A 13,007-nucleotide genomic window follows, 5' to 3' on the forward strand; every position below is an offset into this window, starting at 1 on the left:
AGAAGACATGCTAGCAGTTAGCATGGTGGATGGAGAAGCTTTATGAGGTCATGACCTTCATGGAGCCGAGTTCTAACGTCCCTCTGAGGGGAACCAGAACCAGAACCAGAAGCTCCTGTTTAAAGTTCTGCTAGCAGAGCTAGCTCACAGTTAGCATCCACTTCACAGAAACAAAGTGTTGAAATAGTCGGACAGTCTGTCAGAGCGACATAGGCTGCCTAGGGTAAGAACACTATTCTCTATTTATTCGCCATGTTGGTACTCCCCACTCTCATGGAGTATGTAATTACCATTTGCCTGCAAAAACAAGCAGGGCTCTGGGAAAGACGTGTGGACGTTTAGACATGGTTGTTTGATGATGTAGCGCACAGATTGTTTACATTGCGCCCGGTCTAACTAGGGAGTACCAATATGGAGGCCGGTGGATTCGCTTCAACCCTGTACAACCAACAGGCTATCAATCCAGTGAATAAAATAGAGACCAGTGGTCACGAGGCGTGCCGACAGAGCGGCCATCTTTGGTCAGACCAGGCTGCCGTCAGAGAGAGACGTTAAAGTATACGGTACTTTATGATTTCAGACACTCAGAACGCGGTAACTCTAAACCGATAAACTGGCCGACTGAAAATGTCAACATTTCAGGGCAAACAGGATTAATATGAATTATTTAGTAAATGAATGCATCATTTCAATTTTGTATTGAAGCAGAGAAAAGAGTTTTAAACTGTCTGAATATATATTAATATAAAACTTTGTTGTCTATTTATTGGATTGGATATTATATTAATTAACATTTAGAATATAGAATGTATATTTCTCATCCAGTTTGACGACAGTTTAAATTGTTTTTAATTTGAATAAATATGTGTAATCTAACTGAAAAGTCATAAAATCCTGTGACATGGAAGTGCTTATTTTTAAGAAAATGGCTGCTTTATATTTATTATTAGCCAGTAAATAAGATCAATTGGCTTTAGATTAATTCATGAATAGTTAATGTGGTCAGAATAAGGGTCTGTTCAAAGTTAAACCTCCATCGATCCAAGTCAGCTGAGAAAAAGCCCAGAAGAAGAAGAAGTCACTCACCACCAACGCCTTTCCAACGAGGCTGTCCTGCAGCGGCGGACAGGGGCTGAGCGCCGCCAGCGCCAACAGATACGCAGCAAACACGCCTGCAGCCAGAGACAGGAAACCCAAACCTACAGACGACCTGAAATAATGACAAGAGGTCAAAGGTCAGCAGCTGTGCTGGTTTTTATGAAGCCATTTTGGTTCATTTTCAGTTCCTCCTTTGAACCAAATCTTCGACCGTTTCTCAACGTGTGTACTTGTGAAACTCATGATTCTCAGCCTTCGTACTGTTTTAGTTCACAAGAACATGAAGACTTGTCCGTTCTCCAGACTGACAGCCGTCCCAGCATGCACTGCAGCAGCAGCTAACAGGTTAGCGCTCACAGAGCTCAGAGGATTAAGTTAAAAGTTATTTTCTGTTGTTCAATAAAAGTACGTTTTACGATCATTTAAGGCGAGGATTAAGCGTCACTCTATGGACCTTTTACCCATTTAGCGCCTTATTTAAAAAAAAGTTCTGATGTTGAAAGGACCGTGGAAACCAGGGCTAACATTAGCCCGTCTGCAGCGGCCAGGGTAACGTTAGCTCTGGCTGCTGCAGATGGGCTAGCATTAGCGAGACTATTAATAACAGGAGGTGAAATGCAGCTCCAGAGGAGCTGAGCACGTGGTGATGTCATCTGGACGCTTCTCTTCCAATTGACCCAGATTTATTCTGCAGTCCAGACTTTCCTGTGTTCTTCTTAAGAACGTACTTCGCGACAACAGGAGTCCCTACTCGCGTTCTAGTGAATTGTGAAACGGACCTATATGGGCGAACGCCATTTTTTTTACATTAGGTCCTTGATTTTCCGTTATTCCATCATGTTCTACTCACTCATATGAGTTTAGTGTCATTTGGAGCCGTTCTGAAGATATTCCGTTAGGTTATATCCATTAACGTCTTCCTATGGGCAACGACTTGAAGGCACAAACTAAACTGTTCATCATTTATTCTTTATGGTACGCCAGCATTCAGAACATGGAGGCCAATCACTTTCCCCCAGACATCCACCGTTATATTTTATATATTTATATTGTTTTATATGACGTCATCCGCGCGCGCCGACTACCATTCCTTCATCCTGTCGGCTGAACTGCTGCTAGTTTTCCTCTCATGCCTGGAAGACGTCTAGAGCTGCTACAGATGATCTCGCTCTCCAGATGAACCATTCAGATTAGCTAGAATGAATAGAAGGGGTAGAGCGTCGCCGCCTGTGGCCCGTCTGCCTGTCACTACTCCAGTCCGCCGCGCCGATGAAATTAATTAAAACAATAATATGAAAAAATATGAAAACTACATACAATACTGTGCAATATGCTGAGTGTGCAATATACGTGAATAGAATAGTCATACCACCACCTCACCTACTACACGTTAACGTAAAAGTAAATCCACCTGTATATAAGCCATCCGGATTGTACATATTTTTATTTCTTATTTTTATTTTGTTTTTTCATTGTGTTGTGGTACATGTAAACTTGCATCTTAATCCTTATTTATCTTGATATACTGTATATATATTGTTTATTCTTAATGCACCTTTTTCCTCCCCGTTTGCACCTTCTGTAACTTCGATGCCAATATGTGACGAGTGAATTTCTCCGCTGTGAGATCAATAAAGCTCATCTAATCTAATCTAATCCAAAGAATATCTGAAAAAATGCAATAAAAATGAAATAAAACAATATGAAAAACAAACAAAAACAATTCTAAATATTAAATTACAATGAAAACTTTTCTAGATCGTATTTTTTTACTAATTATTTCTTTCGTTTTGTATTCCTGGATCATTTATATCCTAACATGGTGTCCAGATTTTGGACATGATCGTATTTTTTTAAGCCTCGCTCAGTGGAATCTAAAGCTCTACGTTGGGGGGGGGGCCAAACTCAAACCTCCTGCTTGTTTCGATGCGTTTAGCCTAAACATCTCAATCGAGCGGCTAAATCGCCTCGCTAGCAGCAGGCTAGCTCTGCTAACAAGCTCATTTTAGAGATTTGAGTTTGAGATCTCCAATATATCTGAGTTTCTGTTAGAATGTCTGCGTTCCACATCTTTTTCTCAGCTTCTAGATATTTGGACTCATGGAGGCGAGAAGAAAAAAAGCTAAAGGATCATCTGACCGATCAGATGAGCGTCTCTCCGTCTCCTGATTCTCACCTGAGCACGAAGAACATGGCGAGGAAACAAGCCAGAGGGTTGGCGATGTTGCCCAGGACCACAGAGAGGTGGAAGGTCATGTTGTTGTAGGGCAGACAGGTGAAGCTCTGGACGGACGGGAGGACTCCGTTGGTGAGGGCGTTGGAGACGGCGAGCAGCACCAGCAGATAAATGTTCCTCGACGTCCAAAAAGTCGGCGCCTCCTCGACCCGGACCTGCTCTTCAGACACCGGCGTTCCTCCGTTGTACAGCCGGTGCGTCTCCTCTCCGTCCTTTGCGGCGTCTGTGCCGCCGGACTCTTTGGGCGCCGCCTCCTGCGGGGGTTCAGTCTGTCTCCGCGTTAAAGCCGCGAAGCTCAACGCCGAGATGGTCAGCATCACAAACAGGAACCAGAAAAAGTTCTGGGCTGGGAAGTTCTCCTCCAAATACTCCGGCTTCACGGTGCCGTTCTCGGTTTTGCACTCCAGCTTGCTGACCCCCTGCCCCAGCGCCATGACGCAGGGGAACAAGGCGCTGAAGCCCTGCCCGATGAAGAACGTCCGGATGTACTGAGGAGGGTAGCGGAACATGAAGGGCAGGAAGGTGACGGTAGAAGTGCAGCAGACCAACGCCAGGACGAAGGTGAGGATGAGGAAGGGCAGGGACCTCTCCACTCCCGCTATCGTCACGGTGTGGGACCAGAAAATGGCCAAGAACACGGACGCCGCCGCCGCCAGCGCCTGGATGCAGTGAATGGCGAGGCGCTCGTTAAGGCGACCCGGGGCGCAGTGGTGCGTCACCGTCACTGCGATCGGACCCAGGTTCCCGAAGGCGATGAGCACCGACAGGTACGCAGGCAGGTTCCAGCCTGGAACAGGAAAACAGAGTTAGCAGTCGGAAACGGAGACGCAAAGCGTCCGACAGACGACCCTGAGGCACAGAATGCTGAGATTAAAGTCAGAATTCTGAGAAAGAATTCTGAATTTTTTCAGAATTCCTGCCTTCAAATATTATTTTGCCATCAGAGCCGCTCAGTCCTTGATAATCTTTGTAGGATTTTGTCGTTAGCACATTCAACTTTGTAAAGAACAAAGAATTCAATGAAAACATTTCATTCGTTCAGGTCTGTGATGTTATTAGCCTAGTAAACTAGCCCCCACCTGCTAGCGGCCAGAATCATTTTTGCCTTCAGTGGTCTAGCCTCGATCAATGCCCCAGGCTCTAGAACTGGCGGGCCAATCACAACGCAGAGATTTGTTTTGAATTTTTGGATGCAAAGTGGGCGGGGCTTTGAGGGCGTGACGCTGGAGAATACACAATAGTAGCATGCTCTGCGGCACCTTTCAATGGAGCACTCCATTGAAAGTTAAAAGTTCTCTTTCTGTTGTTCAATAAAAGTACATTTTAAGATAATTTGAGGTGAGAATATTATACTTTAAAGCGTCACTATGGTGCATTTACGGATTTAAAGCGTAGTTTAAAAAACTATATCCGCAGTTGAGAGGACCGCGGCAACCAGCGGACCTCCGAGGCTAACGTTAGCCCGTCTGCAGCGGCCCTCTCTCAGCATAGCCGTGTGTGAAGGAGCGCTGGCTCTGATGGCGATTTTTGACTCAGCTTTGGAATCAGTTCTGGAAGGATCAGACTTTGGGTTTTCATTGAAACGTGAGCAGGAAGAGCCTTTAGGTGCGTTACTGCCACCGAATGGCAAGGAGTGTAACAGCTTTATCAGAGATATTCCTACAGATGATGTCACATGTATTACCTGACATCGGGGGGGATTTACCATTAGGCAAAACTAGGCAGTTGCATAGGGCCTCAATTTCCTGGGGCCCCTTATTCCTTATTTGTGCTCATAATTATGTTTTTGATAAAAATCCTTTCGCTAAAATGTCACCAGGACGCTGATGAGGGGCCCCTGCCTGTCTTTGCCTAGGGCCCCAAATTTCCTAAATCCGCCCCTGTCTGAAAAAAGGAACAAATACATTTAATAAACTTCATAACTTATTTAGACCTGCAGCTTTGAATTTAGGCAGCTCAGCAAATGTTATTGATTGTTTTTAGTTATCTGATCCCATAAAGTTTCAACTAAAGGGAGCTGAATGGAGAGAAAAAAGGTCAAAGTTCAAAGACAGGAAAACTTTATCTACAGCCTGACTGGAGACAAAACTAAGAAATGAGGATTTAAACCGGTTATTTATTAATATGATCTTATTGGATTATATAAAGGTCAAAATATCCAGATTAGACAATAATGAGTTAGTAGAGCTTTAACTTGGGGGGGCGGGTTCACTTTATGAGCAGATCTGAGGTCAGATTTTATGGAACTTAAACAGTAATTTCTAAATGATCCCTTAGAGCTGCTGCGGTTCGGTTCTGGTAAATCGGTGAGCCGAACAGGACCTTCTCCTCCGGGGAGATGAGGACTGACCTTCGGGAAGCTCCCTCACAACCACCGGCAGCTCCACCCACAGACTGTTGACGGAAACCCAGGAGCCCATCGCGAACATGGCCATCAGTCCGTGGGTCACCGCGGCACCGTCCCACCAACTGCCCGCCATGGTTCCGCTCAGAAAAGCCCCGGATCTACGGATGAACCGGCGGCCTCTTCAACACACCGCCGCTGCTGCTGGTCTGCAATGGACGCCTGTTATGAAAAGTTCCCGCCCCTTCAGATGCGTTCAGGGACGCTCGTTTTCTTTACCGGAGTGGAAAAAGGTTTTATTTTATAGTTTGATAAAAAGGACCTCTGTTTATGTCGATAACGAATTCTGTGCTTTTTTTTTAGCTTCTTTAATCCAAATACGGTGGATTTAATTTGATCAGTAAAACGGAGTATTAGGGCAAGGCTAGAGATTTATTTTTCTATTCAAGAATAAAGTCATAAAATTACTAGAATAAAGTCATAAAATTAGGGAGAAGAGTAAAAATTACGAGAATGAGGTCATAAAATTAGGAGAATTACTAGCCTGGCCCTAACATGCCAATGTCCAGCTGCCATTCTCCATGCTGTTCTGTTTTAATTCAAATTTTCATCCCAATTAACTCAAAGGTAGAAATTTTATATTCTTCAAACGTTATTTTGTTAATTATTTATCTTTATTGTATTATGAAGCATAACCAGGAGACTTTTACATACAAGTACTGCAGTTTCCTGCATTCTGCTGACAGTGAAGGCCTCATTTGTTTTTCTAACTGCTTCTTTATCTCACAGAGATTAGGACAAAATATCAGAGCTAAGTTCAGAACATAAAGAGGCAATAATTCACAGAGGACTCATCCTTTCTCTCTCCCTCATCTAAAAACACTTTTAAACACTGTAAAAATGTCCACAGCTGCATATGGACCAATTTATATATGTCAAAGCAAACACAACACGATTTGGTGGTATAACTCTTTACAGTTTTTTTTCAACAGACAAATTTACAACTACATTCATAAACATTACTTTTTCATGACTGTAAAAATATATTGTCAATAAAACAAAATTAGGACCTTTGACGAAACTAGTTTTTCAACCAGGATATGACTGAAAGAAATGGGAAAAAGAGCTTTGGACACCTTCAGAGGGGATGGTCGTTTGGGGCATGGCGCGTGTTTTGAAGCCGCTTGTGGAGAAATGTCCTGGGCCGTGAGTAGTGAGGAAACAGGAAGCGATTCTTGTGGGATGGAAGAGGCAAATAGTGACAATGAAGAAGGTTGGAAGATAGCAACGTCAAAAAATGAGAAAAAGCGGAAAAAACAGAGATCATTTAAAGGGGAGTCCAGTTCAGAACAATCCAGAGATGATCTATCCATACATTCCACAGGAAAACAAAATGAATACAAAGTCATATTCAAAGTCGTTAATCAGGCAGACTCTTTTTTACAAATTGGAATCCGGTTCACTTAACAAAAAACATAAATAAACTTGTTGGAGAAGTCAGAGGTGCCAGAATCCTGTGCTGTGGAGACCTGCTAATTAACTGCAGAGACAGCGCTCAGCAAGGCAAAGCAATACGGATCAACAACACTGACGGGACAAGAGTTCAGTGCAGCTTAATGGAGAACAAAAAGATCAGCAGGGGAGTCATTGGAGGAGTTCCTCTAAGAGTTTCTGAAAAAGAGATTCTGGAAAACATAAGCGGTGCAAAAGTAAAAGAAGTAAAACGGTTAAAAACAACAAGAAACGGAGAAAGACCTGACAGTTTATCGGTGCTAATTAAACTCGAGGAAGAGCAATTACCCAGCAAAGTATTCATTGGTTACATCAGTTATAATGTCAAAATCTACAATCCTCCACCATTGAGATGTATCAAATGCCAAAAATTCTGACACATTGCAGCAGTTTGTAAAGGGAAACAGCGGTGTGGAAGGTGTGCAGGAGAGCATGAGTACGGAAAATGTGGAAAAGAAGCTAAAATAAAATGCTGTAACTGTGGTGGAGAACATACTGGTGATGCTTAATGTGGCTGTGAAGTGAGCAAAAGGTCTAAGGAAATAAAAAAAAAATGAAATTTGAGCTCGGAATAACGTACGCTAGAGCTGCAAAAAGGATCCCATCTCAGTTAGAAAAACCCAAACCTACAGTTCAACACACGGCAAATTCCAAACCTCTAGAGAAATGTCCAAAAATTGAAGATTACTCACTAATTGTTAAAAAGAGAAATTTTGTTCTATTCATGGTGGAAGTGATTAATTGTACTGCGCAGACGACAAATAACCCCGAAAAAAATCAAAATAATAGTGAAGGCTGCAGAAAAATATCTGGACGTAAAAGATTTGAACTGGGAGATGGTTGGAAGCATGATGGGAGGACCGATGGGACCATCAGAAACTGGCAGAGTGACGATGACTTAAAGTAAATTAAATTATAAGGGCAAATGTGATTTAGTATTATGTGGGATGAAGTTACACAGGTTTTTTTTTTTTTCCTGGGGTGAATCGTTTCCTGTTTCCTTGCTTTACTCCATATCAGTTGGTGGCGGTAATGCACAAATTTCACAGGTTTACCACCGCCATAAAACCTCATAAGAAGAAGACGCCTTCAGAGGAACACCAAGTCACTGGTTTAGATATGTGGATGACACATTTGTCAGAATCCAGCTAAAAGAAGTTGAAGCTTTCACAGACACATTAACTCTGTGGACCACAACTTCAAGTTCAGCAGAGAGGATTCCAACGACAACAAGCTACCTTTCCTGGACTGTTTGGTGAGCATGGAAGATGCTTTCCTAACCTGTGGAGAACCAAACTGGACTTTTGTCAAATCAACAAGGAAATCCAGAAGAAACGCAGCAGAACATAAGGGTGAGAAGATTAAACGCAAAAACATCTCCATCCCATATGTTACTCTGAGAAACTAAAGACGATTTTCTCCAAACATAAAATTCTAGATCATTTCAAACCAAACAGACCCTTAAACAGCAGTTCAATGCAGCGAGGAATGATCTGATCTTTATATTGGAGAAACCAAACAACCTCTCCACAGACGCATGGCCAAACACCCATGAGCGCCCTCCTCTGGACAAGACTCTGCTGTCCACTTGGACCTTAAGACAAGAGACACCCATTTAACCAGAATGTACACAATGGGGGGGGGGGGTCGGCATCTATGTTAAGAAAGAAAAAAAACAACCTTAAACAAAGGGGGTGGAATCAACATTCCAGCTTTTAAAAACCTACAATGCAGCAATTGACTTGATCCCTTCTTGCTATCATTTCAATCCCCCCCCGACCCTATACAGGGGACATCCTACCTGGGCAGCCAAGCCAACAAATGTCCCTAACGACCCCCCTTCAAAGGCATAGCCCAGGATTGCAGTCTAACAAAGAACCCAAAATGACTCCCCATTCCTAAGGGGTGGACCCCGTTCTCCTGGTTTAATTTGCATGTTTCCTAAGCCAAAGCAAGAATCAACCTTTGAACTCAACGCTAATTATGAGATATTGAATTGAAAAAGCTTCCTGGATGAGAACCGAAACGTCTTCAAACTTTGAAACCAAGTCCAGTGAATTGTTTTGTAACTTTTTTTGAATGACTTTGATCTGGATGACTGAATATCTTCACCAGCATACATCAGAGAGCCAGAAATATGTTTGATAGGGTAAGGGTCAGGTCAGATTGGTTCAAGAACAACTGCTAGCTTAGTTAGCTCTGGTGTTTTAGCCATAACCCAAAGTACCATAAAGCAATGATGCAACCGTCAGATTACTAGAAGAAACAAAGAATCAATACGCACCAAGCGCTACATATTGCTCTGAATATAGCTCAGATTGAGTTAATAATTAAACCGTGGTGCCTTGATTTTAAAAGAATTGGGATTTGGTGTTGTAATATAATGAAAAAAGTCAGAAGAAATAGACCAAAAAATGTTTATTTTTACATTAAGGACAAGTTTGAACCCAATGTAGGGTCGCTGTCCCAGATGTAGACGTTTCCTTTCCTGAGGTGCCTGGAGAGTGGCTCCATGCTAACCATGGTGAGGCACCGAAAACAAACCAAAAGTTCCTGTTATTGTTCAGAAAGATCACATGTACATCACAGGACGTTGGTACGTGTTTGAGTCATGGGTCCGATGTCTTTTATAGTGTTTCTGCTAAGTTTGTCATCTCTACATCCACCGGGGAAGTGTGTGAATTTTCTATGCCGGACGCCAACAAGACGCTGTTGGCACCTTGAGCAGCTGGATCATCTGGAGCAGGCTGGTGTAAACGTTTTTGTTTGGTCTTCCTGGGTGCCAGCACCAAAGAGAAACCGGGTTTGACCCGGGGGAGAGACAGCTTCAGCTTCAACACCATCTGGGTTGTGTTGAGGCAGCGATGGTCCAAATTTGGGTCCATGTTGTTTAGAACCATTTTTTGGTACAGAATCTCGCAGCGAACTGCCTCCCGTTTCTCCTGCCGTGACTTCCCGTCAAGACGCAGCATCAATTTATCAATGTCCTGCTGGGTTTTGCACGGACCTCCATTTTTAGTCACCACGGCGATAATGTAGTCCTTATCCATGTTCTCCTCCTGCTCCTCTTCCTGGAAAACCCTGGTAGCCTTTTTCGTCTGAGGACTCTTCTCTTCCCTTTGGCCGATCTGGAAGTGGGTTCCACTCTTCGAGGCTTCATCAGAGCTGTTGCCGGAAAAAGCTTCATCTTCCTGGGAGCTGTCCAACAAGCTCTGAGAGGAATTGTTGGACTGCTTGTCAGGTCGTTTCTTCTTGTAGGGATATGCATGGCCGAAGGGGTATTCCGCCATTAAGACGGAAAACGTGCAACTGACTAATTGCAAGCACACATCTAACGGAGGAATTTGGGAAAACGATCCTCCAGGCAGAAAGGTCTTCAGGTGTTCCTCAGTGACGGCAGCGATCACCTTTATGGTTCTCCTCAGACAAGTCCGGATGAGGTCTCGGTTTGTGTGCCAATGGGCGCAGAAGTTAAACACCCCGCTAAAGATTTTCTCTTGCAAAGGAAACTGCCGGAAGACGTTGCTGTCCTCCTCTGGTTCGAGCAGAGTTGAGGGATCTTTCGACCAATCAATGAACCTTTGGTAGAGACAGAGCAGGAACTGATTGAAGAGCGCATACTCCCCTCCGCTCTTCAGGAGCTGCCAGTAGGGGCCGAGGACCTTGCAGTAAATTATAGCCACGACACAAACAAAACTCTGGATTGTGGAGTCGTTTGCATCTGCTGTAATGCTCTCCAAGATGATGTTGGGACATGGGTCGCTAGTAAGTGACAAGAGATCGCCAAAGAATAGCGCAGCCTCTTTGTGATGGTGGATAAGACCTGCTGCTGCCTCAAAGTAGTTATTCAGTCTGTTTGACTGGTTCACAGTGAGTCTGGAGGGGTTTCCCTTCTCTTCACAGAAAGCCACCCAATGCTTCCTGTAGTTCGGTTTTTCTGGACTGATTGGGCTCAGGAGATCACAGGCCATGTGGATGTAACGCGACGTGGCACTTTCTGGCAAATTAACAAAGTTCTTGAACTTTGGAAGATTATCTCGGCCCAGTTTCTGTCCCGTTGACAAAATGATCTCCTTTTCAAAGCTCAGGATCTGTTTCTCCACAGCATTGTGTAGATCAACTAGGAAATTGGCATTGTAGTGTAAAAATTTCACGGGAGGCACGAGGGCAGTCTCTTCACAGAAGGAGCTCACTTTGTTTTCAAACTCCTCCATGGCGGGAGTCTCTTTGCAAGTCAGAGCATAGTGATTCTTGAGGAGATCCAAAGAAACCCTGTTGCACGTTTCGTTTTTTCCACCGTAAACACTCAACAACTTCTGGACGGACAGCATGGCGATGTCCAGCAGGGTCAGGGATTCTCCGTAGTCGGCTGGGCTCTTCTCTTTGCTGTTCGATGCATTTCGATCTTCCTCGCCTGTTTTGTTAGCATTTCCTCTCTGTGTTTGTTTTCCTACAACCTCCTTGCGTACCTCAAGGGCTTCGCCTTGTGAGATTTCTGAAAATTCTTCCTCTTTGACCATAACCTTCTCATAATAAATTTTCCTCATGCGTTTCTTCAAAAACAGTTTTGGTGATTTCTTGCGAACCAGTTCAAACGGACTCTGAAGAACTTTCTCAATGGCTGCATTTTTCCTGTGACTCCTCGTCTCATAGTTGCGACAGTAAATTTTTAATTTCTTTATCCTGGCCCTTAGGAGTTTATACGCTTTCTGAATGCACCCGTCCTTACAATACTCTGGGTTGAAGTTCCTTAGCCAAGTAACGATGACGACTGGAGAAATTTTCTCCCTGGCAACAAAGTTGCTCAGTTCGATAATCAGTCCATTTGTGACTTCAATTGACCGCGCTCGCTCTGAGAAATCCCTCAGTTCAAGAAGATGCTGGCGCTCCACCCCGATGCTATCACATATTGGGCCAACAAAGCTGAAGTTGACATCCGATTCCAGGAAGGTAAACACCGCTTCAGTGCCCAAGCTCAGTGTTGTTGCAATGCCTCTCTCAATCAAACACCGGAAGTCAGCGGACTGGTGACCAGGGAAGATCTTCTTCAGCCACTCTATGATGGCGAGCCAGGGAAAATTATTGTCCTCCCTCAAAAGCCCAACTTGGATCATAAATCTGTTCTTGCACGGTCCTTGATTCAGGTTAAGCTCCTCGCCTGATTGAGGTCCAATAAAGTCTGCAACAAGCTTCCAGTAGTACTCATCCCCTGGAATCAGAAGAGTTGGAGAGAAAAAATTAAATTAATTTCTGATGATAAAACAGAAATAAAACGTGGATAAAGCTGCACAAAACATCCAATTGCAATCATTAAAATCTTTGAATCTTTTCCATGTTGCTAGTAGGAATGTAAAGAAATTGATTTATTAGATTAACATTTGTTTCATCAGAAATTTATGAAGCCTCTTCATCTGGTTCATGTAGAGTGTGGTACACACCATGACACCGACTAACCCCTTTCCTTGATTGGTCATCAGCTGGTCCCCTAGAAACATCAATCTTTGTACCAAAATATTATTTCTGTGATGATTTGTGGACATTAAGATCTAAAGAGAAGCGCCTTCTCTTGGTCAGACCCTGTAACTCAGAGAAAGGGTGGAGTCTAGGGATGCACGATATAATCGCCCCCTATCGGTATCTGCCTGTATCGGCCTTAAAACTGAATATCGGACATCGGCCACCCCACCGATATTTAATCAGCTTCTGAGTTTCTAAATTCTAAAAAACAAAATAATAAAATACTACTTCTTCTTCTTCCTCAAAAACTTCTTTTTTACAGACTTAAAAACTTCTAAAGACGAGGGAAAAAATATTGAT

The 13,007-nt window shown here is 43.5% G+C and overlaps 2 protein-coding genes across 2 annotated transcripts in view; both read right to left on the reverse strand.

Moving 5' to 3' along the window:
• Nucleotides 1-5,938, reverse strand: part of slc52a2 (solute carrier family 52 (riboflavin transporter), member 2) — an 8,598-nt gene extending 2,660 nt beyond the window's left edge. Inside the window, exons 1-3 of the mRNA XM_015384410.1 lie at nt 5,685-5,938; nt 3,275-4,121; nt 1,087-1,210 (exon numbers count right to left, since the gene is read on the reverse strand). Coding sequence (XP_015239896.1) covers nt 1,087-1,210; nt 3,275-4,121; nt 5,685-5,814 — 1,101 coding nt within the window. The 5' untranslated portion in view covers nt 5,815-5,938. The remainder of the gene's footprint in view (nt 1-1,086; nt 1,211-3,274; nt 4,122-5,684) is intronic.
• Nucleotides 5,939-9,225: 3,287 nt separating this feature from the next.
• Nucleotides 9,226-12,427, reverse strand: LOC107090833 (the record flags this gene model as incomplete). The annotated part of the gene is made up of 1 exon (XM_015384423.1): nt 9,226-12,427. A coding segment is annotated over one exon (2,610 nt), but the record flags the coding sequence as incomplete, so codon positions are not given.
• Nucleotides 12,428-13,007: the final 580 nt, after the last annotated feature.

Source organism: Cyprinodon variegatus, unplaced genomic scaffold, assembly GCF_000732505.1.
Source record: "Cyprinodon variegatus isolate N-32 unplaced genomic scaffold, C_variegatus-1.0 Scaffold312, whole genome shotgun sequence".
NCBI lineage: Eukaryota > Metazoa > Chordata > Actinopteri > Cyprinodontiformes > Cyprinodontidae > Cyprinodon > Cyprinodon variegatus.